This window comes from Furipterus horrens, unplaced genomic scaffold (assembly GCF_987537825.1).
Source record: "Furipterus horrens unplaced genomic scaffold, mFurHor1.1.pri manual_scaffold_11, whole genome shotgun sequence".
NCBI lineage: Eukaryota > Metazoa > Chordata > Mammalia > Chiroptera > Furipteridae > Furipterus > Furipterus horrens.
The window spans coordinates 67,928,578-67,948,940 of record NW_028327181.1 but is presented as its reverse complement, the minus strand read 5'-3'; the positions used below and the strand labels follow the sequence as shown (position 1 = coordinate 67,948,940).

Here is a 20,363-nt window from a genome sequence, read left to right as displayed (position 1 = left end):
TCAAATAAGTGTTATCACCCATCTGATAAAATCACGTTTAAGCTTATTCCAACCTGATTAAGAACTAATTAACAAATGAGTCAAAATGTGTTAAACAGAAGTGATCAATTCCAAGTCACACAACTTTTGAGAAAAAGCCTCTACCTAGATACATACTGAAGGTTTGGATGAAATATTGCAGTTGCAATATTTAAAATCTGTGGTTTTAGAGGATGCTACTAATGCTGTGTGGCACTATTTTGGACTCTGGAGAGAAAAGCCATTGAAAATTTTGCAAAAGTTCACATGATGTAATTTATACAGGAGGTAAAAGACATGTCCCATGTTGTTCTCATCAATTCAGGGCTTTTCCCTAGAAGAAGAGTTGTCAAGTGTGCTGCCTTTAGCATGGAATGCAAGTGTTCTCATACACAGTGAAGCTTCAGGAGTGAGAAGCAACAGCATACCATGAGGCACCAACGTGGAATGACCTATCTGGGGGATGCTCCAAGGACTCCACTCCTGCCGGCCATCTCCTCGGGCACAGACTCTGAACTGATAGTCAACATTAGGGTCTATGTTTAACACCATGAATTCAGTTTCAGAGCCTACATACACATCCTCGAAGTGATTTGAAGTACATTTACGGAACTGAAGTCTGTAATCTTGGGCTGTAAAGTCGTCATCCACCTAAGGAGAAAAGCTTTATGTTAGGTAAAAATCAGAGAATAACTTCTCTCGGCAGCGCTGTTTAAGAACTTCGAATGGGGGCATTTTGGGCCCAGTATACAAGCCCATGTGCTGAATATGCTTGATATAGGCTATTCTCAGGAAGGTCATAGGAAATATTTCGTCGTTATTTTTCTTTTCTTTAATATGCTTTACTGTTTATGCTATTATAGTTGTCCCAATTTCTTTTCCCTTTGTTCCCCTCCACCCAGTGACCCCTTTCCCTCCAGTTGTCCCCTCCCTTAGTCCATGCCCATTGGTTGTGCATATAGTTCTTCTCTTTTTTTCTTTATTGAACCATGTGTTTAAAACTTCCCAGTCTGATATGAAAAATATCTGCTTTCTTTGATGAAATGCCAGGTTTTCTACACAAGAATGCCAAAGATAAAACATTTAAAGTTCAAGGATAAGAATCCTACAACTAATTAGAACTATTGTAACAACGTAATAAAATATACCAAAAAAAAAAAAAGAATCCCACAACTATATCACTCATATAACCAAGAGAAAATTAATATCTGTATTATATAAAGAACTCCTAAAAATTAATAGAACACTAACCACCAAGTAGAAAAATGGGCAAAAGACGTGAATAAGCATTCTATAGAATAAATGTAAGATGCCAAAAATATAGTAAAATACTCAACCAAATTTATAATATGGAAAATGTGATCCAAAGCCACAATGAGATACCATATTGGCAAAAATATGAAGTGTGACAATGTCAAATATTGATCAGTATGCAGCGTTAGAGGGACTCAGAACTGCTACTGGTAAAATCACTTTGGAAAGAGTTTAGTGTTGCCTAGTATATATCTAATACCCTAAGATCTCACAATTTACAGGTAGGCATGTACTTCAGAAAAAAATGTTACGTGTGTACACAAGGAGACAATAATGCTTACAGCAAAACAAACACACTGGAAACAGTAGGGCCACCGATAGGCAAAATAATAAAAATGGAATAAGAGTACTTGTTTTGAACCAACAAGGGCATCTCTACTTCTATACCAAGTGTTCATTTTTTAAAAATTCCATTTAAGCAAATAGTTTCTAGAAACTGAGCACCAACCACTGAATGATGTATTTGTCAAACAGCCAAAACACTATGACTCACACGGACATAGTTTCTATCTAAAATATGGTAGCTCATCTACATAACTGATTTAACGCACACAAAAATCTCAGCAATGTTTAGAGTGGGAAGAAACCATTCTTTAGACATTTTATTTCAGAGATATGAGTTGAGTGTTGAACAGAAAAATATCAGACATCCAATATTCACTATCTTTGACTTTTCTAATAAACAGAAATGAAAGCAATCCAAGTTTGGGAAACAATGTTGTGATGATACAGGGATTTTTAAAAAGTACCTTCAAAACTGTTTATCTCAACCTGGAAGAGCTACCTCAGTTCAAGTTCCCTGTGACTTTATTTTAATTATAAAGCAAAAGGGATTTTTGTTCATGAAGAGAAGAAAATATTTACAGGTAGTTAATAAAAAAAAAAAAGGTAAGGCCCCCAAATTTCAAATCCACAATGTGGAAGCCACTTTACAATCCTGAACCACCCACCTTACACCACCGCACAAGGATGCCTCCAGGTTTCTCTATCAGTTCTTCTATCTGTACCGGCGGGCGAGATGCTACCGTTCCATGCTTAAAAATGTGGTCTTTGACTATGTTAAGAATTGAGTCATCCAACTGAGCAGATAAACAAGGCACATCAACTAATAAAGGCACTTCTGGTAAGCTGAGGAAACAAAGCTCATGTGTTTATGAGGCTTTTAACTGAGTTAAAAACACAAGGACTATTTTTAGATCAGTCACATACTATAAGGATAGGGAAGCTCCCAGTACATAATGCTCATGGCAGTGGGGACTTTGCAAGACGTTACACAAAGATTCTCTTCCCGAATAAATAAAGCAAAAAGATAGGAAGCTGGTAGGATCACAGTTGTCAGGTTTATACCAAAAGATCTGTTTTACTGAACTATGACCCAGTTTCAATGTTATGTTCAAATTTTTAAAAACTTAACAATTATCTTACACATTAGAATTGAAGAAAATCTGCATTCACACTATACCAAAGACTATGGTCACAACTATTTCATATTAGTAAAACTGGTGATGAGCAGTGAAACCTTGAAAAATATATTCCCTATCTCGCTTAATCAGAAGCTTTAACAGGAGGTGGGAAAAAGGCATATAGTTTAAATGCTTGAAAGAAAGCCCCAAACGCACTAACTCTCTTACCTGTCCAACTGAATGTGTGAGGCCTTTTTGGTAAAACTCCACAGTTTTTCATTCTGTTCTCCTACGCCACCAAGAATGGCAATTTCACCTACAATCAGAAATAAGAGCTCTAGTACAGTGAAAAATAGTAATAGTGTAAGTAATAAACACAACCCGTGTCTGGGTAGGTCTTTGGTTTTCTTGGAAACGATTCTTCAGTGATGCCACAGTCAAATTCCCAAAAAGAGGTGAAGGGATTAAGAAACACAGATTGCCAGTTAACAAAATAATAATGGGGGTGTAAAGTACAGCACAGGGAATACAGTCAGTAATACTGTAATAACTGTGTATAGTGCCAGGTGGATACTAGACTTATCAGGGGAAACACTTTGAAAGCATATGAGTGTCTAACACTATGCTGTACACCTGAAACTAATACAAAATAATACTGAATGTAAACTGTACTTGAAAAATAAAAGTTAAAGTTCTTTATAAAAAAATTCCGCTGGCCCTGGCCGCGTAGCTCAGTTGGTTAAGAGTGTCATTCTCATACACCAAGGTTGTGGGTTCAATCTCTGGTCAGGGGACATACAAGAAGCAACAAATGAATGTATGAATAAGTGGAACAACAAGTTAATCTCTCTCTCTCTCTCAAATCAATAAATTTTTAAAAAGCTATTAAAAGTGATTTTTAAAAACTCCCCCAAAACTAAAAGACACTATTTTAGAAGTGACACTAAGGTTAAGCTCATGAGGAAAAGGCATCCATAATGGCAACATTTCGCCAGAAATGTCTCTTTGGTTCTACGCAAGGAAATCTGGTTTGTCAATCAATTTTATGCAGAGCAGAAGCCCAGAGACTTTTTCCATCTGTCCTACAGAAACTTTTATCAACTCCAATAGGAGCCCGGAGTAATAGGGCATGGGATATTATAAAACCAAATGATAAGTCACATTTTCCTAAAAGAGTATCATATATTAGATTAGAAATCACTCCACAGAATAATAAAAATGCTATATAAAGGCAGTAAAAAAAAAAAAGAAGAAAAAAATGACCAACTTCTATGCCCTTCCACAGCCCAGAAAACCACCAGAACTCCTTTCCACCTGAATGCACCTTGGAGTGACCCAGGTTTTCTGAGGTCACTTAGCAGGAGCTTCTCCCTCACCAAAAGGAAAACAGAGACACAATGAACATTGCCTTAAAATCCTCAAAATTCCATAAATAAGTTTTTATCCCTTGGGAGGGGAGGTGGGGAGGAAAGAGTCTGAAATTTAAAATATTTCTGAAGTATCAAAAAAAACTGAAGTTTCAGATGCTGTAAAAAAATGTACACGCCTGGAAGGATTTATTTTCTAAACTAAAAACATTTCTCAGTTCTCAGGGTGATGGGTGTGCACTCCTGACCTGTGCTGAACTGCTTCTGGGTTTGTTCCCAAAAGCAAAGCCTCCAGGGAAAGACATTCTGTGGTCCTGCTAAAAATTTTTTCTCAAAGGCACTGTGATAGTCAACAGCATATAAGCACTTCTCATTGAAGATAAGACTAAAATATAATTAGCATGTAAAGATAACACTAGTACCCATAAGTGGGACCAAAAAGGGGATTGCTTTCCAGCTGGAGTGACAGACTTGTGAGCCCTGCACACGCTTTACCCTAAGCCACCAACAGCATTCAATCTGCAGAATGGATGGTATTCATTCGCCTTCCATGGATCATTTTTTCCCCCCAACTGGCCTTTAAATGTTCTACCCTCCGCTGCCTTCTCTTCTCAGACTGTAGACCACCTCTTAATGATTTTACTTATTTCCCCTAGATTCAAATTTGACGTCTATGCCATTAACTGCCACTCTGACACCTCCACGTATCATCTCCCTCCTGAGCATCATACTCACCATTCCCAGCTACCTTGTGGCGTCTTCAGCGCTTCAATGTCAACATGCCTCAAACCTAATGCCTAAATACCCACCAAAGCCCACCCTCCTCCTTCATTTCCTATGTCAGTAAACAACACATTTTACCAACACACAAAATCAGGCTGGTTGTGGTCATCCTAAATCCTTTCTTTTTTCCTCCAACCAATTTAACATATCCAGATAATCACCAATAATCAATCCTTATTGATCAGTAAAATCATCAATAATTCTATCTCTGAAAAATCTTAAAACCAGTTCTGCCTTATCTTCACCTGTTACTGTCCTCATTATTTACTATCTGGATCACAACTGCAACTTTCTTTTTTTTTTTAATTTTTTTAATATGCTTTATTGATTATGCTGTTACAGTTGTCCCAATTTCTTTTCCCTTTGTTCCCCTTCACCCAGTGACGCCCCTCCCTCCAGTTGTCCTCCTTCCCCTTAGTCCATGCCCATTGGTTGTGCATATAGTTCTTCTCGACATCTTCTTGTCTACTCCACTCCCTCCTACTATGCTTCTTATTTCCTACATCATCTCCCTCCCTTTCCCCCCTTCACTTTCCCCGCTGACCTCCCCCAGTATGTTCCCCATACCTATAATTTTTTTCCCTCTCTTGTTGCCTACTTAGTTTGCCTTTGTTTCAACTCCCTAGCTTCTGTTGTTGGTTGTTGTGATACAGTTTTCATTTTAATGTTCATAGTTTTGCTCCTCCTTCTTCTAAACAAGTCCCTTTAACATCTCATATAACAGTGGTTTGGATCTGATGAATTCCTTCAGTTTTGCTTTGTCCTGGAAGCACTTTCTCTGCCCTTCTATTCTGAATGACAGCTTCGCTAGATAGAGTAATCATGGTTGTAGGTTTTTGCTTTTCATTACTTTGAATATTTCTTGCCAGTCCCTTCTTGCCTGCAGAGTTTCTTTTGAGAAATCAGCTGATAGTCTTATTGGGACCCCTTTGTACGTAATTCTCTTCTCTCTTGCTGCTTTTAAGATTCTCTCTTTATCCTTAATTTTTGACATTTTGATTACAATGTGTCTTGGTGTGGTTCTCCCTGAGTCCAGTTTTTCTGGAACTCTCTGTCCTTCTTGGACCTATAAGTCTTATTTCCTTCCCCAAGTTAGGGAAGTTCTGCTTCATTATTTTTTCACATAATTTTTCAATTTCTAGTTCTTCTTCTTCACCTTCTGGCACCCTATGATTCGGATGTTGGCCCGCTTATAGCTGTCCCATAGGTTTCTGAGCCTCTCCTCATTTTCTTCACTTTTCGTTTCCTCCTTCTGCACTGGTTGACTGTTTGTTCCTTCCCTATGTTCCAATTTGTTGATTTGATACCTGGTTTTCTTTCCCTCACCACTAGTTTCGTATGTGTTTTCATTCATTTTAGCAGGACTAGCCTTCATTCCTTCCCCGTCTTGTTTAAGATCTGCTGTTAGGTGTGTAAGCATTCGTATAACCAAAGCTCTGAACTGTGTCTCAGAAAGATTATCTATCTATCTGCTGATCCGTTAGATCAGATATTTGCTGTCTGGTCAGCTGTGTCTCCGGGATCTCTATCATGATCTGTGCCATCCTGACAGTTTTGTGCTTACCTTTGCTTCCTTGGCAGGGCTGTCACACCTCCTACGCTATACAGGGCAGAGCCCCCCTGTACTTGTCACAACTGGGCGACCCTTCTCACCACACTGTGGAGCTTTGTGTGGGGGCGGGGGTCCAAGATGGATTCCATTCCTGCCATTCACTCTCCGCTGAGAGACTGGGAGCCTCCTCCTCTGTCCTCACTCCCTCCAGGCTTCACAGTCCAAGGCAATGGGGGTCTGCCTTCCCCAGTGTCTGTGCTTACCGCCATCCCGCCGTCACCGCAGCTGCTGCCACCAGCACAGCTTGACCTCTTCTCCCCGGCTTTGCCCCTCCTACCCGTCCGGATGAGCACCACTTCTTTATAACTTCATACGTCGGACTTCCATTTATTTTCTGGAACTTCTGGTTATTTCTGGTTTTGCAGTAGTTGTAGTCCTTCTTAGTTGTGGAGGGAGACGGAGCGTGTCAGTCTAGGCCTCCATCTTGGCCGAAGTCTCCTGTGTGTCACAACTGCAACTTTCTAATTAGTCTTTATCTCTAGTCTTACAACCTTGAATCTAGTCTCCAAACTGTAGGCAGTGCCATTTTTAAAAATGCAAATCTGACTGTAACTTTGCTGTCTCAGATACTTCAGAAAGACCCCTAGTGCGCTACTCACTTCACTCATGATGCTACTTCTGCTTCCAATCATGCTGTCACCTCCTTTGCTTCCTCTGTCTGCCTGATGAATTTCTTCAAGCCTCTGTAAAACTCCTCCTACAGAAAGCTACCGTACACTCTTCCGGAGTTAAGCACTTCCCTTCTGCGCTCCCATAAGGTTTCTCAGCACGTATGCCTCTCTAACATGTGAACAACAAAGGGCAGAATTTTTGTTTAATGTACCTGAGAAAGGCTTATGGGAGGGAGGAAGGGAGGGAAGGAAGGAAGAAAGGAAGGATGGAAGGAAAGATCTGGGCATGATTCAACCAAAATAATTGGCTAAAAACAAAAACATAAGAACTACAATTTCAGAAGTAAACACTAATCATATTTCTTAACCTACTAAGAAGAACAATGGAATTAAATTCTATAAACTATGAACACTCCGAAAAAAATTTTTTCTTGAGGGAGGGAGGGAGGGAGGGAGAGAGAGAGAGAGAGAGATTTGTTGTTGCACTGACTGATGCATTCATTGGTTGATTCCTGTATGTGCCTTGACCCATGATTGAACCCACAACCCTGGCAAATGGGGACAACACTCTAACCAACTGAGCTACCCAGCCAAAGTTCTGAAAAATATTTGAAGATTCAAAAAGACCTTCAAATTGCTCTTTAACAGTGATTGTCATAAGAACCATTTGAGAAAAATCATTTACTCTTTGTTTTGTAAACAATTATAATTAACACCTTAATTGCACTTACCCTGGGGTACCTCACTCTGTATCTGTCATCCTATATTACAAAGTGTCCCAAGGTAGAAACATCCTAAGCACCCCTCAGATGGCAATAAGCCTGCTGGTATCCTGAGAAATCAGCATAGTGTCAATCTGAACTTGCCACATTTAATAGGCTCCCTGGACTCCCACCTTCTTGGACCAAATCCTCTGCAGCGCTAACTCCATGCTCTATGAGCTTCTGGCAGTCATCTAGTGGTTTAATGGTGTCTTGTTCAATGGTATCCACCTCTTGCAAAAGGGTCACCAATCGCTCATCCAGGAGCTTCCCAAGGGTTCCCTTTAAATCATTAAAATGCTGTTTGAGGACATTTCTTGTCTGTGACGCACTCTCTTTGATCTGAGAAGAAATAATATAAAAACTCAGAATCAGAATCACTACAAAAGGCTAATACACAAGCAACATCTATAATAATTCAAGGTACTACACAGCTATTATCTTCTATTCACTGAAAAACCAAATGTAATTCATTGGCACAAACTTGCAGACTTGCATAGAATTGGCCTTCAGGTGAGACAAAATGGGCTCAAACCCTGGTTCTATCCTTCACAAACTGTGTCAGTGTGGCCCAGTTAACTGAGTACTCCATGCCTCAATTTCCTTATTTCTCAAATGAGTACACTAATCCTTACCTCATGGGGTTTGCTGTTAGGATTAAATACAAATAATATATGTTGCACTTAGTAAAACAACAGGCACACTGTTGTTCTCAATAAATTAAGAGTTAGTATTACCTGCACAAAGTAGTTCTTGGCAATAGTACATTTCAGTAAAAAATAATTTTAAATTAGAAGGGAATTAAAATTCATTTTGCTGAAAAGTAGTAAAGAAATGGTAGATTAGAAAGCCACAATACAAAAAAAAAAAAAAAAAAATCCATTAGTGGATTAAATGCTCTCATTATGCCAAAAGAAACGTAAAAATTTATTTAAAATCCAAAGAGTTTCATAAGAGGCAGAAAATGTTTATGAAACATACACTTCTGGGACAATAACAATCTTTTTTGAGACATGGTCCTCTTTGGGAATCTCAATGAGAGGTTTATAGACCCACTTTCCAGAAAAATGAATAATCCCTACCCTAAAGAAATCTATCCATTTCAGAGGTTACAAATTCCCTCATATCCCAACCATGGCTTGCCGGGAGCAGTAATTCTGAAAGTTGGTTTGCGGAAGAATCACATAGGCTGCCTGTTATAATTCAGATTGCAGGGCTCCATCCCAGACCTGCCTGACTTATAAGCACACCTGTGATTCTGTAGCTCATACTCTTGAGCAACAATGCCCTAGGTCCACAGAGTCAGGTTAAGAACTGCTGTTCTCAGAGACAAGACAGGAAAATCTTTATATCTCACGCATATTTTGAAAAATCAGTTGTCTGTACAGATACCAGATTTTTTTAAAGAATACAGATAACACACCACTCTCTCACTTAAAAAGGAAATTCTAACTATAAGCCAAACAATCAGTTGAATTAAAGCAAACACATACTTTATTTTGCAAACATTATCATATTAGTTTCATATAACATGTTATGTTTACTACCCTAACCCTTTTGCTAACTTTATCTTAGTAAGAGCAACTGAAGTCCAAGAAAAATCTACCAAGAAAGGATATATCAAAATATGGATAAAGCACAATATTTCAGCAGTTAATAGAGAAATTTAGATAACTTTCTATTTATTCTCTAATACTAAAGGGCAGAATACAAAATTATCTTACAGAAATGTCCACAACCACACAAAAACAAAAGATGCCCCTGCCCAAGGACAACAAAGAAATACTTAAAAAAAGAACACTTTGATTGGCTGGAATGGGCAGATTATGAAAACAATTTTTCTCCTTTTGACATTAATGGAAGTTACAATGAATGGTATGTTTGCAGTAATAGAATTCCTTAAATCATAAAGTAAAGGAGAAATCCTAATTGAAGTTATATTACTAACTAATCTCTGTAAAGTTACTAAACAACTTCTATAAAATAAATCCAAGTCAAAGTTATCATATTTTTATTTTTTTTAAAAAGGGAGGGGGCTCCATACTCGCCCTGGCCAGGTAGCTCAGTTGGTTAGAGCATCACCCTGATACACCAAGGTTGCAGGTTGACTCTCCATTCAGGGAACATACAAAAATCAACCAATGTTCAGTTGGTAAAATTATGCTTATTATTGTTTCCTTCTTTTTGTTATTCATGTGTTCTAATGTCTTACAATGAGCATACTTTGCTTATATAATAAAGAAAAACAATAAAAGGGAAAAAAATTAAAAATAAATCAACCAAAGAATGTATAAATAAATGAAACAACCAATTGATCACTAAGTAAATAAATAAAGCCATACTCAAAATGTGCTTGATTTGGTTTATCACTCAACTGAGTGGAGATCCTTGAGAATAAGACCCTAACATTGTAGCACTAAGCAAATAAATGCTGTTGAATAAAAATGAAGTTACTCATGTATGTGTTTTAACGACCTTATTAAAAGAACCAGGGAGAGAGTGTCTTATGATTTTGATACATCACCCGGATATTGTCAGAAATGTCTCAGGCTCCACCCAGAGCTACTGACTCAGGACCTGAATTTCTAACAAGCTCCCCAGGTGACTCAGACCTTACACATACCAGAAATAAATGGAGACGACATGCCGGAACACTGTAGTATAGTTCGCACCCCCATCACCAAGAGGAAACTCTGCAGTTGAAAACTATACCAACCAGGTCCTGTCTCGCTCTTTAACGGATACAGCACACACAGGAAGTGCATTGGTTAGGTAAAGTCAATTTCCTCTTTAGAAAGAATTCAAAAGCTCCTACAGCTGCTGCAGGGCCTGACTATGTTTTGTTTTTGTTTCAGAACCTCAGAAAAAAAAAGGAAGTATGTGAACACAAAGCAGTGAGAGGGCCAGGGAAGGGAGAATCCATTTCCAAATTCACCTCCTGTACTTTCATTATAAAGGTGTTGTTCCCTTTTGTTCATAGAACCCCAATCACTGCTTGATACTACCTTGGCATCATTTTCTTCTCCCTGAAATACAGTTCATAATCTAAAGCCTTGGTCACATTTAAGCCAATCATGTGACCAAGTGCATTTGCTTAGCTTTATGAAGCTTTAAAAAAAATGCGGGCTTCACTGTTGACTGAATTTGTTCCTGTCTGATGTGGTATTGTTACAGAAACAGGGGAGTCCAAAAACAAACCCCAGAGTTTGCGGCTGGGAGACAGGGAGCAGGAAGCAGCTTTCAGGATGCCCTTGCATGCCTGGATCTAGTGGCTGGAAACATTGCTGCAAAGATCAGCTTTACTTCCAAGACTCAGGAAGATGGTAGGGATCTTGGACTGTGGGCTGGTATGGAAGAAGCAGACAGAGCCTACGTAGGGTTATCTGAATGGTCAGAACTGTTCGCAACACCCACTGCATGAGAGGACGGGGGAGAGAGAGGAGGCAAGGAAGAAGAGAAGCAGCTGCGGACATATTTTGGGCTGGCTCTGGCTCTAGGAGGCTCTCGCTCTCAGGCTCTCTCTGGCCCTCACGCCCTCACTCTCTGGCTCTTGTGGGCTCCCTCCATCTGGCTTGGAGAAGGGATCTTCAGGCTGCTTTAAGAAGAGGCTCTTGCCAGGCTGCTTTGAGAAGGAGAGGAGATCCATGCGGTTTGCAGGAAGAAGGCAGTTTCCAAGGAGGCTGAGAATCCAGGCGGTCCTGCATTGAGAGCTGGAGGGCACCACAGCACAGAAAGGACCTCCCCAATCAGAACTGAGTGATTGGCAGCTACTGGTAAAGCTGAACTGTGCCTATGAAGTAGGGAAACGGTGTTTCTGACTTTCCTAAGACTGGCCAAGTCTGGGAGGGGGAGGCAGGACTATGTGTAAATAAACAATTCTTTTTCTTTTCACCAAACTCTGGTATTCAAAGTTATAATTCTGGTGGCGGGCAATCGGGCCCCTAACTAAGCAGCCCGTGGGTTCTGTTTCAATCGGAGCAGCCCAGGGGTTCTGTTACAGTATCATGGTCCAATGTATTCAGGGTTAGCTCACTAAATCTTCACAACAGTTCTGAGAGGTGGGTTTGTATTGTTTATGTTGAAGAAAGTGAAGCTAAAACATGTCAAATTACTGCCCCAAGGCTTCCCAGTACCAGAAACATGGACTCCAAGGACCATAGGTTTTCCATGCGACAAGCTGTTTAGTTCTTACAGAGTCTGTCTGAAAGAGTTCCCGGGTAAACCTGTAAATTATGTATTGACTGAGTCACTTCCTGCTATAACATGTATTTCTTGTCCTTGCAGGAAGAATCCTGTGGTAGTCAACCAGTCAGCCCCAAATGCTATCTAGCTGTTCTAGAGCAAAACCCCAGGATGGTTTGTAACAAAGTAGATTTATGAATACAAATGATACACAACTCAAGGTCTCAAAAAGGAAATTAATATACAGTAGTCCCTCTCTATATCGTGGTTCACTTATCACGGTCTCACTGTATCGCAGGATTTTAAAAAATATTATATTATTTATCGCGGATTTTTCGCTATATCGCGGGATTTTGCGGTATTGTATATGTTGTTAAAGTTACGTAGGTTTAAGAGTGTAGAACAAATTAAGAACAAATGTAAGGTTCCTACTTCGCAGGGAGGGTCTAGAATGCATTTAAATTCTAGACTCCTACATTCTAGACCCTCCCACGATAGGTGAAAATCCGTGAAGTAGGAATCTTACATTTATTTTAGTATTTATATATATTTTAAGGCTTTATAAACCCTTCCCACACACTTATAAATCGTTCCCACTCCCTTATTAACTTTTTCCACACTTTTATAAACATTACTTATGTTCTTAAACATATTCTACACTCTTAAACCTACATAACTTTAACAACATACATATACAGTACCACAAAATCCCACGATATAGCGAAAAATCTGCGATAAATAATGATAATATTTTTTAAAATCCTGCGATACAGTGAGGTCGCGATAAGGGAACCGCGATATAGAGAGGGACTACTGTATTTTAAAATTAGAGACTGGCTTTAAAACGCCATAGACTAACATTAGAACATAGCGATCAAAAATAAAAGACAAAGATACAAAATAGCCAACTGAAATTGAAAAGCTAACCAAAATGTTTCTTCTTAGTTCATATGAAATGTACTGCATTAGCTATCTCTCTTTGCACTGACACCAACACATTAGTCATTAAAAATAATGATAGCAATAGTAACAATACAGTAACAGCTACATCATCTACTGAATACCTACTGTGTGCTAGGCACTTACATCCATGGTCTTATTTAAATTATACCACAACCCTATGAAGAAAGTCTGCAGATGAGTAACATATAAGTCACAGAAATGAACGTGCCCACATCATAAAGCTAATAAAGTGGCAGAGAATTTGAATTGCATAGACTAATACAAGCTGCTACATTTCCCTCTTATCTCTCTTACAGTTAGGCTATTTTTTAATGCTTATTTGACAACTTTCAAAAAGAAAATCTTTCTTTATTATATGATTTGGTAGCCTGTTAACATTAGTGGCTCACCATGAACCACAACTCTTGGTACGGCCCTCTTGTCTAGAATAGAGGCTGGGCCTGTGACCATGCACAGCTACAGAGTGGAACTGATACTCTGCAGTTCTAGGCCTCAGCCTTAAGAAAACCTGGCAACTTAGGCTTTTGCACTTTGGGAGTCCTGAATCACCATTTAAGAAGTATATCTACCTTTCTGGAGAGAACAAGTGGAAGGGGGAGGGGAGGGGGAAGGCGGAGGGAGGAAGAGAGGGAGAAGAAGAAAGAGATGGCACTGAGGGCCAGCCATACCAGAACTCCAGCCGACTCCTGATTCCACTAAGGCTTCAAGCAGGCTAACTGAACATTCTATCTTGAACAAGCCAGCCTTAGCTGCCATCTGATTGCAATTACCTGAGTGTTACCAGCAAACTTAGGAAATGGCTAATTGAGCCTCAGTCAATCCCCCTGAATGGCAAGCAAATAAAATGGTTGCTTTTTAAGCCATTAGACTTTGACACAGTTTATGTAGCAACAAATAACCAAATCATATGATAAAAATGTTTAATTCTTGATTATCTGCATTAATGAATAGGATGCATATAATCAAGACCACAAACAATATTTTTTAAATATCTGCAAAATTACACCCACAACATTCATAAAGACACTCATTCAGTATTTAATGAGGTCTAGTATGTTCCAGGAACTGGGCTTATAAAGATAAGTAAGGCATGGTCCTGACCTCAAAAAAACTCATTCTGGTAAAGGAGATAGTTGCATGCACACATAACTATCATAAAATGTAGTATTAAGTTCTATATAAGGGGGAGAGCCACAAACTGCCATCAGAGCTCAAAAAGAGCATTCTGTTGGGAAAGTGAGTAGGAGAGAAGTAGAGGATGTCACTTTGAATAACAATAATATTTAGTGGTATTACTACAGCTAATATGAGTATTTATTAAGCACTTCTTATGTCACAGACATTGTGCTAAGCATTCAAATACATTTCTCATTTTAATTCCCACACTGGCCAAATAAAGTAGGTACAATCCTTGTCCTCATTATACAGATAAGGAACATGAGGATCAGGAAAGATACGTTTCTCCAAGTCTCAAGGCTAACAGAGACAAGCACTAACAAAGTAAAATAACTGCAAATATACGTGACTCATTGATACCTCTCAATAATAAAAGCCCATCCTACATCTGTTTGGCTTTTTGGTCATACATTTGCCATATTATTTACCAGGTTTATAGTAACAAGAATAGTTCTTAATCTAAATTATACATACATTACAATTTCTATTGGGAAAAAAAGCTATACAGAAAAACTGACATTCACACACCTTTTAATTAACATCACCAATTTAAACATTATTAATTCAGAATGCTTATTTTAGTTCATATATATGCATATATCATTCTATATTTCAAATGAGTTTTGGATTCAACAAACAGCTTTCAGAGTGTCATGTTTAAAAACAATTTGTGAGAAGACTTATTCAAGAAAAGATGACTGAAAAACCAATGTAAATATGTGCCTTTTGCACGCAAATATACATGCAGCTTTTTTTTCTTGGGTGTTGATTATTTAGTATTGCTTCTAGAGCTTTGCTTCTTGTATTTTGGTGTACCTGAGTCAACCACTAACCAATGCTGCACTGGTTCCTATACAATGGACTCTATTCACCTCTATGTTACAAATTAGACTGCACATGGGAAATTTTTCATAATAAATGCTTATAATGAAAACCAAAAGAAAAATAATAATAATACAAAGTTGCATATATAGTAGTCTCTCAGTTTTGCAAAATAATGTCTAGAAGGATACAACAAAATGTTAATAATGGTTTTCTCTAAGTAGTAGAATTATTGGTTATTTTTAAATTATTTCATCCATTCTTGCGTTTTCCCAGCTCTAGATTTAACCTTTTCTTAGGACACTCTAATAGAACATTTTAAGTACTACTGCAGTAACAAATTATTTCAAAAAGATTTCTGGGCTGTTTTGAAAATAGGTAACAGAAGGGGAAGTAGGAGATAAAAGAAGCAATAATAGCTTTCTTTTCTTTGCTTAGCTACTAAGACTTCCTGCCCCGGTTCTCTGAAATAACTTTTTTTTTTTCCTGCTGAGTTCTATATCTGTCCCAGGCTTTAACTAGTACGCTACGTGTTTTCAAATACTGTGGGAACAATAATCTATAGGAAACCTGGTACTGTACATCAGGAATACTAAGATTAGGAGTTAAATCTTAAAGAAATTATCTGAAATCAACTATTAAAAATTGAAAACAAAATACTATGAAAGATAATAATGGTCAGATTACAGATGTTAAGACACTCTAGGAAAGCACTGCCTTGAGATAATCAATTATTCACTTGAATATCATTGTATAATTATCTAACAAGGCTATATTCCGAACAATGTTTTACTCTTGCAAATAAACCAAACTTATGACAGTACACCTGGGGTTTAGATTATACTATAGAAATCAGTAAAGAGCTGATGAAGTGGTAATGCTATACTCCAAGGCAGTGCACCTCAAGTTTTAATGTACATACATGTCATACCTGGTAATGTCATTAAAGGATAGGTTCTAATTCGGTAGGTGTGGGTGGGGCCTGACTCCTGCATTCTTCACAAGCTTTCAGGTGATGAAGCCATTGCTGTGGTAATGGACCACCCTTATAGTAGCCAGGATCAAAGGGACACCACGGCCAGAGTCGGGCAGGGTCCTCACCAAATAGTACCTTAATCAGGTACCAGGATCTGGCCCTTTACTCTGAAAAAGCAGACTTGTTTTTGACAATGCCCTGAGAAGCACTGAATAATACCAACTAAAAGGCCCATGAAGGCCAACACATTCATTTTATGGAGTGAAATATAACTGTACACAGACTCGAATATTGATATTTCTCACTGTAGGCACCTCCAGTACCTCAAACTAATCCCTCTTTGATAATGTACAAAGATGAAGTTTCCACACTTGCAAAGCTGAGGACTAGACCCTGGATATGGCAGTGTCAACAAGGTAGTGCCACTCTGTAAGGCGTATGTGACTAGCCAGCTGACATTGCCATGTAACCTCTTGATTAGCTATCTCTAATTACAACAAGCAGGAAAGCCAACTCTGTAGAAATAAACAAGTGATGAAAAACATAATGGCAGTAAAATTTTAAAATGAATATACAATAATTAAGGCTTTTTCTTATCTGTTTTGTTTTTAGGGGTAATAGTCTACTGATCAGCCATCAAAGGAAAGAATAAATCCATGAAGGCAGTGGTCTGTTCCCCTGACCACAGCATTTCTAGGACCTAGAAGAATCTCTGACCTACATTAAATTATTTATTGAATAAATGAACAAATGAGTATTTAAGGAGAGTGGGAGTTCATTTGTTTGGTATTTACATCTTAACACCAAGGATCCCAGGAAGCTGTAGAGAACTATTCTTAATAATTTCAACATCAGTTAGGCCAGGCTAGCTGTAAACATTATCTGGTTTCCTGAAGACAACGAACATCTCACTAGCCTTTACTTATTCAAACAGTAAGAGTTACAGACTACCCCTGCATTCCTACACAGCACTTCCTTTTCTCAGACAGATGGTAGAGCGTACACTTAACCACAAGAGGAGAAACTGCTACAGGCTAGCAGTTGTTTTTGACAGAATAACCTAAAAGATTTTTACTCTTCCTTCTAGACTTTTATAGACATGATTTCTTAACATGAGACAAATTTCACAGGTTTTAAAGGGTAAGAAACAAAAGCAAAGGCAAAGGGTATGCCTAGAGGTCTTGAAAAAGTTAAACAGTCATCACACCACCCAGCATTCCCAAGTATATACATACTAAAAGAACGGAAAACATAGCCACACAGAAACTTGTACATGAATATTCTCAGCAACATTATTCATAAGAGCCAAAAAGTGAACATAACTCAACTATCAACTGATGACTGGATAAATAAAATGTGGTTAGCGACACAATGAATATTATTCAGCCATAAAAAGGACAGAAGTACTGATACATACTATCACTCGTAGGAACCTTGAAAACATTATGCTAAGTCAAAGAAGTCAGCCAGTCCCAGGGGGCCACATAGTGTATAAGGCCATCTATATGAAATGTCCAGAATAAGCAAATCCAAATAGAGAATGAAAAGTTTAGTGGTTGCCAGGGACTAGAGGAGTGACAGCTACTGGGTAAGGGATTTCCTTTTGGAGTGATAAAAATATACTGTAATTAGATAGTGATGATGGTTGCACATCTTTGTGAATATTTTAAAAACTGCTGACTTGTACATTTTAAGGCACAAAAAAATTTTCCCCAATTCTCACCAGAGGACATGTTCATTGATCTTAGAGAGCAAGGAAGGGAGAGAAAGAAAAAAAAACATCAATGTGAGAGAGAAGCATCATGGTTGCCTCTGGTATGTGCCCCCACTAAATTAATCCACAAACTAGGTACATGTCCTGACCAGGAACCAAACCTGCAAACTTTGTGCATGGGACGACACTCCAACCAACTGGGCCACCCGGCCACGGCTAAGGCACAAATTTTATGGTATGCAAATTATCTGTTAAAAAAAAAAAAAACCATCCATCCAAAATAAAATCAGCGAGTAAGAAAATATACAAAAAAAGGAGCATCCGTTGCTCTTTGCTCTTCCCATCCTTCCTCCATGAAAAATCTTTGACTAAAAAGCCATATATTTTATGTAGTTATTCTGAAAATAACTGGAACCCTATAAATATCCTAACCACCAAACAAAAGCAGCTGCTTATTTTGATAACATTTTTGTAACACAGACCTTCCTTAAAATGCAAGTTGACAGAGGGCTTATTCTACAAACCCAAACATACAACCCTCCTGAATTAGCTTGGAGGAGAAACGCCGCGGTAACTGGCACTGGCAGAAAACAGATTCCAGTTTACAAAAGAATTACAGCCTAGTCAGAAGACAATGTCATCAGAAAGCAAATTGTCGTGGACGTTTAGTGTTTTCTGTCTCAATTCCAAAAGAACGGGCCTCAAAAACACAACAAAACAAAAACCCGTACTAAACTACATTAAATTATCATAAGGTATGTCCTGGTATATTTTTGGATATAAAAATTTTAAAGGAAGTAAGTTTGGAAATGGAGCACTAAACCATTCAGGATGGGATCATACGAAAAAATTGTGACGCATCCCACTATCACACCAGAAATTAGTAAGTACTGTTCCTAAGTGCTAAACTCAGTCCTTTAGTGCCAATTCTACTGCTTAACTGCTGATACAGTTAAACAATAATCCTGTTCATATATAAGACTTCTTAACTGGTTGAAACATTAGGCATATAATGAGAAGCTTTAATCTTTTTAAACAATGTCCTAGATTTGGAACCTCTATTTCAAAATATCAGAAGGAATATGTGATTTTCAAATGGAAATCAAGATAAATACACTGGAAGGCCTTGAAAAGCATCCACTAAATCAGGAAAACTATATCTAGGTTTTGCTCCTAAACAATGAATGATGCGTAGCTTACATCAGCTCTATAAGGGTTTTAAAATAAAACCTAAAGCATGGTGCGTATCCTTAATGACGAGACCATCCAAAGGCACTGTTATCACAGCACTATTCTGCCACTTGTACATTTTCAGATTCTATGACAACATAGATTAGTATTAATGTGATGAAATTCCAATCACTCAAATGACTCCACTCAACTCTAAAAGCATTTATTAAGCACCTCTGTTTACAGTGGTTTGAGAATTATCTGTCCTATCACACACTGGGATTGGGCTATATCTTTTTCTATATAAGTTCCAGGGTACAGGGAAACCATGTGGCTTTCCTGTATCTTTGATAACCATGTCCACAGGGAACAGATAACTGCTATCACTTTAAAGTATATTTAGCTTCTCCTTTCAGTGCCCACCTCTTTAAATCTGTTTTCCATTTCCCTACACCTTTGTATTCTATCTCTCAAGTATTTCATTTTCCTTCTTCTGACCTTACAACACAACTTCACCTTAAACTCTAATCCATCTAGAATGGGGTTACAATAAATGGTTTTTTAAAATGCATTCCAGATCACAGGAGAAATTAAGTGCTATACTCAAGCACTAATCCCATTCATTTTAGTGCTAATTCCACTGCTTCTCAAACTGTCAGTCTCTCTCTAATCCTCCCCTTCCAGCATCCATGTTGCCCTCACCTTTGCCTCTCCCAAGTCCCCACCCCCCCTTTTCCTCAGGCTCTACACTCAGTCTCCGTCCCCAGAGCAGGTTTGCCCAAGAATCTCCACCTCCGCCAGCTCTCCTTAATCTTCGCTATCCTCCGTGACGTTCTCGGATTTTGGCTCCGGTCCCTCATTCTCCCCAGCCTCAGACCCCACCCCTATCCCCACCGCCGCCGCACACAATTTAGGGAACGCCCCCTCACACTTTCCCTGGATCCCTCCCACTGTCTCTTCCCCTTAAAAGCTCCCAGCACCCACCGCACCCATTCCCAGAGCCTGCTAGGTCTCCCTGCACCTTCAGAACCTCTTCCCTTCTCCCGTCACAGTTTTCGGACACTACCACCCCTCGGAGCCCTCCCGGCTCCCGCCCACCCACCGGGCACCGCGCGGGCTCCCCGGGGCCCACAGCGCCCCTCCGGGCGCGGCCATCCGACCTGCCTCTGCGCCTCTCGCAGCCCCTGCAGCCTCTGGCCCAGCTCTCGCTGGTAGCTCTGCGCTGCCTCCACGTTCTCGCGGGCCTCCTGCAGCAGCAGCTCCGGATTCAGCTCCATTGCCACCTCGGCCGCCGGCTCCGGGCGCGGTTCCCGACTGTCCCGGGCGCCGCGGAGCGGCCCAGCGTGGCCAAGCGCAGCCGGAAGCGCCGCCCTGTCCCGCCCCAGGGCGGCCTTGATTGACAGCCTCCCGCGAGCGCTGTGCTCTACAGGCATCAGGATCCCAGCAGCGCTCGGCGCTCCACCGCACCGCGGCTCCTCCCGGTTCGCGTGC

General features: G+C 39.4%; 1 protein-coding gene across 1 annotated transcript in view; it reads right to left on the bottom strand.

Annotated features, from left to right (window-relative positions):
• Nucleotides 1-20,226, bottom strand: part of CRLF3 (cytokine receptor like factor 3) — a 33,294-nt gene extending 13,068 nt beyond the window's left edge. Inside the window, exons 1-5 of the mRNA XM_090292393.1 lie at nucleotides 20,033-20,226; nucleotides 8,004-8,211; nucleotides 2,964-3,051; nucleotides 2,283-2,460; nucleotides 447-669 (exon numbers count right to left, since the gene is read on the bottom strand). Coding sequence (XP_090148519.1) covers nucleotides 447-669; nucleotides 2,283-2,460; nucleotides 2,964-3,051; nucleotides 8,004-8,211; nucleotides 20,033-20,149 — 814 coding nt within the window. The 5' untranslated portion in view covers nucleotides 20,150-20,226. The remainder of the gene's footprint in view (nucleotides 1-446; nucleotides 670-2,282; nucleotides 2,461-2,963; nucleotides 3,052-8,003; nucleotides 8,212-20,032) is intronic.
• Nucleotides 20,227-20,363: the final 137 nt, after the last annotated feature.